The sequence below is a fragment of the Eulemur rufifrons genome, chromosome 21 (genome assembly GCF_041146395.1).
Source record: "Eulemur rufifrons isolate Redbay chromosome 21, OSU_ERuf_1, whole genome shotgun sequence".
Lineage (NCBI taxonomy): Eukaryota > Metazoa > Chordata > Mammalia > Primates > Lemuridae > Eulemur > Eulemur rufifrons.
The window spans coordinates 6,649,710-6,658,675 of record NC_091003.1 but is presented as its reverse complement, the minus strand read 5'-3'; the positions used below and the strand labels follow the sequence as shown (position 1 = coordinate 6,658,675).

Below are 8,966 nucleotides of genomic sequence, written 5' to 3'. Positions count from 1 at the left end.
AAGGGCCTCTGCGGGCCCCCGTACGGCAGTTTTCTGTCGACCTCGCTTTTCATTGGTTGCGGGTGGGGTGGGCGGGACGCCTAGGAGCCTGAGGAAGAGGGCTGCGGCGGTTGTGGTGACTGAGCGGAGCCCGGTGACAGCATGGTGAGGACGGTAGCTGCGGCGACTAAGGCCTGGCTCTCGGCCGGGGAGCTGTGTCGTTGGGAGCCACGGAGAGTCTAGGGGCGAGAGCGATGCCGGGGGCCTTGGCGGGCGCGGCCCAGGCGCTGGTTGGAGAAGGCCCACGAGAGGGCTGGGGAAAGAAGGGAGCGGCCACCTCTGGGTGCGGCCGGCCCTTGCCTCGCACCGGGGCCCCAGGCGCCAGAGGACGTCCGGGGGCGTGGGGGCAGGAAGGTCCCTCTTAGCTGCTCGTCCCATCACGAGATCCGCTCGCCCTAGCCAGGGAAGGCTTTGGGTCCTGTGACTCGAGCGTCCCCGAGAAAGGGGCACGGTCCTCCTCCGTTTCCAGACGTTTCCCTCCCCCTTCCCCGCAAAAATTACCTCCCACTGGTTGGGGTGTACTGGTTACCACCTCCATGTGGCAAAAGCTGGCCTCTCGGATGCAAAACGGGAAGTAGCGAGCAGAATTCCCTGCCCCTTTACGTTTGCCATGCAGGGAAAGGGAATAAAAAACGTCCCCTTCGTCGCCCAAATAACATGCATGTGCCACTGGAATGTGGAAGTGTGCTCCCAGAGGGCAGGAGTTGGCCCTTAAGGTTGCTGAATTAGTCGTTTCTTCAAGAGGCTGCGACCCTTTAGAGTAGGATTCCTTAATGGTCTGAGAACTCCTTGAAATTGTTTGGGAAATGGTGTGAATATATGTACATTTTTGTGGGGAGAGGGCCAGTGTTCGCGCCAAGGGGTATTCTGGGGAGCTTTACCTCTTTCGTTCATCAGACTTCTCCAGCTAGCTTCAAGCCATCACTTCTCCTCCCCCAATAATTTGATACCCCTAAGACCTTGCTACGTAAAAACTGGGATGCTGCTAAGGGAGAGGACTCATAGCTGCAATCAGATTTTCAAAGGTGCCCGTGACTCTGAAAAGTCCACTTTTTCAAGAGGAGCTGTGATTATCTTGGTATTTGTGTTGATGGAGGTTATCTGTAAAGTGACTTCTGTCTCTGATAGGCATCAGCTGCATTTTTAAGATCATTACTGTTCCCTGACAAATAATGCCTTCTCAAGAGGGGCTTATAGAGGCAGCGACCAAAGGTTTATGGTGTATGTTTCTTTAAAGGCTTTAATGCCACTTTTGATTTTTGCTTCTAAACAGACCCCAGTTCAAAGTAATCCAGTTTGCAGTAATTTTAAGACACCTATCCATAGGAGAAAATGTAATCATTACTTGCCATGCGTCATGTTTCTGAAGTTTTGAGAGATGAAGACTATTTTTTAGGGTAGTTGTACTGGCACGTTACTTTTCATATGAAATAGAAAGAACTGGGCAAAATTTAGCATTAGCCAATTCTTTTATGATTAAAAGCGTTTTATTTGGCAAAGGACACTCACTGCAGTGTCCAAAGTCTATGGGCAACAAATTCAGGTTCAATTTTAACTGAATGAATGTGTTTGTTTTTATTATCTTTATCATCTTTGGTTGGCATGTTTATTGCTTGATAATGTATTCACGGTGCTCTGTTACATCCTCTATAAAAAATAATGACATAGATGTGGCAAAATTTTCCAACTACTGGAATTTTGAATGAATTAAAATCAGTATACTTGAGGAATAATTAGACCTTAAGAATCCAGAAAATGTTAACCTTTGAGCTATTACTGGTGAATTTTACAAGTTGTCTTCTAAACATCTAAATTAATAATTTTTTTTTTTTGAGACAGAGTCTCTCTCTGTCACCCCAGATAGAGTGCAGTGGCGTCGCGTCATAGCTCACCACAACCTCAAACTCCTGGGCTCAAGCAATTCTCCTGCCTCCGCCTCCCATGTAGCTAGGACTATAGGCACCCACCACCCTGCCCGGCTAATTTTTCTGTTTTTAGTAGATACTAGGTCTTGCTCTTGGCTAGGCTGGTCTTGAACTCCTGAGCTCAAGCAGTCCTCCCACCTTGGCCTCCCAGAATGCTAGGATTACAGGCGTGAGCCACCGTGTCTGGCCTAATAATTTTATTTTATAAAACTATAAAAATCTAAACAGAATGGAAAACAAAAGGGATGGAAGTCAATGTGGATAACTAGATTAGGAAAACTATAAAAAAATTGACAGGAAAAATTTACAAAAAAGTATATGTGTGTTTGTGTCATGTTTAAAAAAACAGTAAATGTTTCTTTTGGTATTGTTTTGAGCACAGCTGAGTTTTAACATATTCTTTCATAACACTCAGAAATCATTAACAATTGTTTGCATTTTCATTTGGTATGGGTTTTTTGTTGTTCTTTTTTTGGTTTGTTTCCTTTCGTTGCTTTCTTTTAACATTGGTCATGTTTCACCCTTTTTTTTCATCCCCCTGTCTGCAATCAACTTCTTCATTCCACTAAGGCTGGGCACAGAGTAAGTTCCTTCTCTTAGCTCCTACTAACAATGGTGGTTGGGTGGCTGATTACTGACTGGGTTCCTCCGCTTTTTAAGGTCTATCAGATAGGAAATAACCAAATTCCCATGCTTTGATTGGGTTGGTTCTTCATTTGAATTTAATAAGACTGCCATTTACAGGATGTTTTCCTTTCTTAAAGGACTCTATATGATCTGTATCTAACCTGATTTGTCAAAGTGTGGAATTTGGGCAAGGACACTCCTCAAAGTATGACGTGTTATGTGACACTATTTCTCCTATAACTTTGTCACCAGCTGGAAACCAGAGGATTCCGTTCTCCTAAGGATCCTTACTAAATTGAAATCATTTCTGTATGGTCATTCCTACAGTTATATCTTTAGACTGCTAATAGTCTTGAGTTCACTTTATAGAATTTGTGTCATCAATCATTATAAAGTACTATGTCTTACTAATGTTCTTTCTGGTACATTCAGATTGAACAGATCATTGATCATTAGTCCTAAACATTTCAACCTGTTATAGACATATACTCTTTTATGAGTTTGGGATTCTTCTTCTTTTTTTTTAATATAGAAATCAATTTTTTACCTTTTTCTCAAATGCCAGCTTCTCACATTAACTATGTACTTCAATCCATATGTGAAGGGATCCCCCTCTAAAATGAAGATTGTTCTATATCCAGGTACTTTTACATTGGTTACCAGTGAGGGTGGAAACTTCATAGTGGTTTTTAGTTTTAGGGATGTTTTGTCCACTGAGATCTGCATTGAAACAATTAATATAGATCATTGAACAAATACCTGCTGAAACTAGTCTTTATAAAGAAGAAATTTGTTTAACAATTTATTTTAAAGTGTGCTAATTTTATAACCTTGTGTTACTTCAGTTACTCTATGTCCTGGCAACAGTTCCTTTTCTTTGCAATCATTTTATTTTTGTTGCAAAATGAATCAAGCTTGTTTTAGTAATCATTTTAATTTTACACATTTTGGTTTTTGGTTAATTTTAATTTACGAAGTCTGTGGTGACAAAACTATTTTGTTTTATCCTATTAGATATTGAATGTTTTCTTTGATAATATTAAGGAATAGTTATGCCTTTAAAAGCACTTAAAGGGCATGCACATTTATGAATGGGATATCTGAAATACCCTGTATGGAATGGAGGTGCTTATACTAATCAAGAGGAAGAAATTGATTCTGTTGTCCTTTGAAGGACAGCTATTATTTTAAAGATCATTTTAAAATGATCTTTCTAACATTATTCTGTTAAATGGCTAAATTTAATGTTTTTCAAATCTTGAAATTTTAAAATTAAAATCTTATAGGATTGGGGTTTTATATTCTTTTCTATTTAAGAGCAAAATTTATTTTTGTCATCTGAGACTGTGTTGCAACTCTAAACCACCTCATACTAAATTCACTTATCTAGCTCTCTTTTTTGTCTTAATGCTCTAATTAATGTACATGAAAGATTATGAAAATATTTTTTTAATTTGGGAACTATACTGAGGGTACGTCGGCAATTTAATCCAGACAATAAAATATGATAATGAGGATTTCTAATAATGAAGGAAAGTGAAGATATCAAAGATTATAAATCAAAAGCACATATTTACCTATTCAAATTTTGAAACATAGGCTATTTTTATGCCTTTGTAATGTATAGCTAATAGTTTGAAGTAACAAAAATGGTAAATTTTGGCTACTATACCTCTAAATAGTTGTCAGTCTAGTAAACATAAATTATAGAATTAACTTTTTTTCTCTACCATTACATTTTTAACAATTCCTTTTAATAATGTTTCTAGAATTAATATAGATTTCACATTACAACTGCAGAAATATGAATTACCATGTCAGTCTTTTAAAATGCCAAATTCCATAGGGCTCAGTAGTATACTTTTCATTTTACAATTTTATTCAGTGTAATTTATAGGTCTCTAAATGAACCACTTTAGAATGTTTGATTTTATTCTTGGTAAATAAATTGAATGATTACCTATATTGTGTGTGTACAACCATTTATGACAAAAATAAGATTGATTTAGAACAGTACATTACAATATGTTTCTTTAAATGGTCAGGATAGGAACTGTATGAATAATTTCTGCTATGTGGAGTTCTGGATCACTGATAAGCTTAATTTAAAAGGGGAATCGTGGGAGGAGAATATTTTGTTTTGATGTCATGTTTAACATTACGCTTTATCTCACCTTGACACTTTAAAGTTGGTGTTGGTGTTAGGAGACCTGCACATCCCACACCGGTGCAACAGTTTGCCGGCTAAATTCAAAAAACTTCTGGTGCCGGGAAAGATTCAGCACATTCTCTGCACAGGAAACCTTTGCACCAAAGAGAGTTATGACTATCTCAAGACTTTGGCTGGTGATGTTCATATTGTGAGAGGAGACTTCGATGAGGTGATGTATTTTCCCTTCCCTTCCCAAATATTTCCTTTTTTTTTGATTCTTACATAAGCTTTATCCTTTAGCTGAGAGTTCCTCAACTAGTAAGGTCTTCTTTTTTTCAAATGTAAAATTACTACATATACTCCTCCCTCACTGTTTGAAAAATCACTAAATTTAAACTACCCAGTAAACATATTTAATACTTGTTCTAACTAAATAAATTGATACTGGGTAAAAGTGGCTTTGTTATTGTTTTTTTGGTAGTGCTATCATTTAGTTTATAAAGTTTTTATTACAAACTTCTCCACCACTACTCTATTCCAAGCTACCACATCACTTTCTTGTATTCCAACTTCCTAATCCTACCCTTCCTCCTTGCATAGATTGTTCTCCAAGTAGCAACCAGAGTGATCCTTTTAAGTGAAGTAAGATCACATCATTGCTCTGCTGGCAACTCTCCGGCGGCTTCCTTTCTCAAGGGTTGGCTTTGTAGAGCATGAGGGAGTTTTGAGGGAATGAGAACTGCTCATATCTTGGATGTGGTAGTGTTCAACGACTGGGTACATTTGTCAAAATCCATTGAATTGTATACTAAAAAGGGTGATTTTATGTGTGTAAATTATGCCTCAGTAAACCTGACTTGAAAGAAAAAAATAAGGAGCTCTGGAGTTCCACCTTTGCCCATTAGTTAATAATGAAATTTTTGGCAAATTACTTCCCTTTTTTTTTTTTTTCCCTCTGGTCAAGCGAAGCAATGGGAGTGGAGAAGGAAAAAAGGAATCTGTCACTGGTTATGATCAATTAGTTGTAATACTTCCCCTTTCTCACCCTTAGTAAATATGATTGGAATAGATGATTTTTCTTTTCTTTTTTTTTTTTTTTTTTTTTTTGAGACAGAGTCTCACTCTGTTGTCCGGGCTAGAGTGCTGTGACATCAGCCTAGTTCACAGCAACCTCAAACTCTTTGGGCTCAAGCAATCCTCCTGCCTCAGCCTCCCAAGTAGCCGGGACTACAGGCATGTGCCACCATGCCCGGCTAATTTTTTCTGGTTTTTGTTGCCTGGCTAATTTTTTCTATTTTTAGTAGAGAGGGGGTCTCACTGTTACTCAGGCTGGTCTGGAACCCCTGACCTCAAGCGATCCTCTTGCCTCAGCCTCCCAGAGTGCTAGGATTACAGGCATGAGTCACCGTGCCTGGCCAGAATAGATGATTTTTAAGATGCCTGCCAGTGCTAACATTGTATGATTTAGGATGATAAACCTGATTCCAGTTTGAAATTTGTATTTTATATTTCTGGGAATATAAGCTTTTCATAGATTAAACTTGGTTGATGGTCTCTAATGGTGTTCTTTTATACCAAACTGAATGGGCATACTGTCTTCTGTTTTTAGTGGATTTAAAAAAGAGTTTGGGCCAGGTGCAGTGGCTCATGCCTGTAATCCCAGCACTTTGGGAGGCCAAGGATGGAGGATCGGTTGAGGCCAGGAGTAGGAGACCAGCTTGGGCAACATAGTGAGACTCTCTCTCTACAAAAAATAAAAAGAAATTAGCTGGGCATGATGGCACATACCTGTAGTCCCAGCTACTTGGGAGGTTGAGGCAGGAGGATTGCTTGAGCCCAGGAGTTGGAGGTTAAAGTGAGCTGTGCACTCTGTACCACTGCTCTCTAGCCTGGGTGACCGAGCAAGTCCCTGTCTTAAAAAAAATAAATTAATTAAATAAATAAATAAAAATAATAAAGAGTTTAATATTTCCCCAAAGATGATTGGAAAAAAGAAAAAAAAAGTTTGAACAAACTAGAGGTGACAGGCCGGGCACGGTGGCTCATGCCTGTAATCCTAGCACTCTGGGAGGCCGAGGTGGGAGGATCACTCGAGGTCAGGAGTTTGAGACCAGCCTGAGCAAGAGCCGAGACCCTGTCTTTACTAAAAATAGAAATATATAGAAAAAATTAGCTGGGCATTGTGGTGTATGCCTGTAGTCCCAGCTGCTCAGGAGGCTGAGGCAGAGGGATTGCTTGAGCCCAGGAGTTTGAGGTTGCTGTGAGCTAGGCTGACGCCACAGCACTCTAGCCCGGGCAACGGAGCAAGACTCTGTCTCCAAAAAAAAACTAGAGGTTACATGCAGGAGGGGATGAATAAGAAAGGAAGGGGCAAACTTGCTAATAATTAGAACATAGGTCTGCTTTATTAAAAACATTTATGTGTGTATACGTATGTATAACATTTTAAATTAGAGCTTCTGTTTGTGTTATGTTAAAGACAGCTTAATATCAAGAGTTAAAATTTTTTAGTTTGCTAAATTCATAGACCCTGGAGCCATACTACCAGGGTTTGGATCTTAGCTCAACCACTTACTAGTTGTGATCTTGGTCAAGTTATTTAACTTCTTTGTGCCTGTTTCCTCATCCATCAAATGGGGATCATAATAAAACGTACCTCTTAGGATTTTGTGAATATTAAATAAATTGGTATTTGTAAAACCCTTACAGTAGTGCCTGGCTTATACTAAGTACAATATAAGTATTAGTTATTATTTTAAGCCATCCATATAATTATTAAGGCCTGGGATATAATTTGAACACAACCTGATTTACAGGTTATATGCCTTATGTAGAAGAAAATAACAGGTTAGGGGGATAATTATTTTTTACATCATGTACAAAAGAACCTGTATTCTATAGAAATAAACACAATAAAAGGATTGCATGATAAATTCCAGTTTACATTGAGTAACTTATGTTTTAAGCATAGTTGCAGCCTTAAAGACTGAGAAGAAATTAAATATTTGTAAATGTGTTCATTATGAGGCACAGTATCAAAACATCCATATGAGCTTCAATGTGTAAGCAGATTCCTTTTTTAAACATCAGTATCTCTAAAATATATATTTTCTTATGTCTGTTTCTTATATTAGAATCTGAATTATCCAGAACAGAAAGTTGTGACTGTTGGACAGTTCAAAATTGGTTTGATCCATGGACATCAAGTTATTCCATGGGGAGATATGGCCAGCTTAGCCCTGTTGCAGAGGCAGTTTGACGTGGACATTCTTATCTCAGGACACACACACAAATTTGAAGCATTTGAGCATGAAAATAAATTCTACATCAACCCAGGTTCTGCCACTGGAGCATATAATGCCTTGGAAACGTGAGTAATATACAATTTGGGAATTTGGGGGCTTTAGTAAAATTAAGAATTGCATGTGTTACAATTCATAGAAAGAGAAATGTAGCCATTTAAATAATTCTAGCCTTTTTGGCAATCTTTTGGTAATTGTTCTTTTTAATATGTGAGTAACATTTCTTCTTGAATCCAGATTGTCATCTTAAATTAAAATTTGTGGTGCTGCTTCTTTTTAGTACAAAACACTGACATTATTTATTTTTTCTTCTAGAAACATTATTCCATCATTTGTGTTAATGGATATCCAGGCTTCTACAGTGGTCACTTATGTGTATCAGCTCATTGGAGATGATGTGAAAGTAGAAAGAATCGAATACAAAAAATCTTAAAGCCAGCCCTGTCTTGATGATTTTTCTGGGTGTCTTTTGTTGTTGTTGTTGTTGTTCATTCCTTTGTTCAAATCAAGTACCTAAACATTTAAGAGCCACAAAATTATATCACTTTTATAATATTTTGCAGTAAAATATAATACCATCTTCTTTGTTAATACATTATTGCTCTAAGCTTCTTGTAAACTATAAGAATCTATTTAGTTTACAGTATATGGCTTCTATGAAAAAAAGTCCACCACACAGTAAATGGTCATGTGATGAGAAAAAAATTTATCCTTGTAAATATCTTCAAAGTTGATATTTGGAACTTTATTCTAAAAGTAGTGCATGAGGAGAAAGAATCTAGACTTTCTTGTATACATTTTTCTCTTCTCCAATAATAAACATTTACCTTTCATTTATACTTTCTTGATAACCTGTGTTTAATTTTAAAAAACATAAAGAGGGGCCAAATGAAACCGCAGATAAAGGTATTAAAGTGAAGA

The 8,966-nt window shown here is 37.9% G+C and overlaps 1 protein-coding gene across 1 annotated transcript; it reads left to right on the top strand.

The window, feature by feature from the left end:
- Positions 1 to 103: 103 nt before the first annotated feature.
- VPS29 (VPS29 retromer complex component) lies at positions 104 to 8,808 on the top strand. The gene is made up of 4 exons (XM_069497175.1): positions 104 to 144; positions 4,781 to 4,972; positions 7,878 to 8,113; positions 8,361 to 8,808. Exons 1-4 carry the CDS (start codon positions 142 to 144, stop codon positions 8,476 to 8,478), a joined length of 549 nt encoding a protein of 182 aa, XP_069353276.1. The 5' UTR covers positions 104 to 141; the 3' UTR covers positions 8,479 to 8,808.
- The last annotated feature ends 158 nt before the right edge of the window (positions 8,809 to 8,966 follow it).

Bases quoted from the DNA above. Each gene is read 5' to 3' on its own strand.
- VPS29 (XM_069497175.1), top strand. The intron at 4,973-7,877 runs GTGATGTATTTT...TTCTTATATTAG, and splicing joins TGAGAGGAGACTTCGATGAG to AATCTGAATTATCCAGAACA. The intron at 8,114-8,360 runs GTGAGTAATATA...TTTTTCTTCTAG, and splicing joins GCATATAATGCCTTGGAAAC to AAACATTATTCCATCATTTG.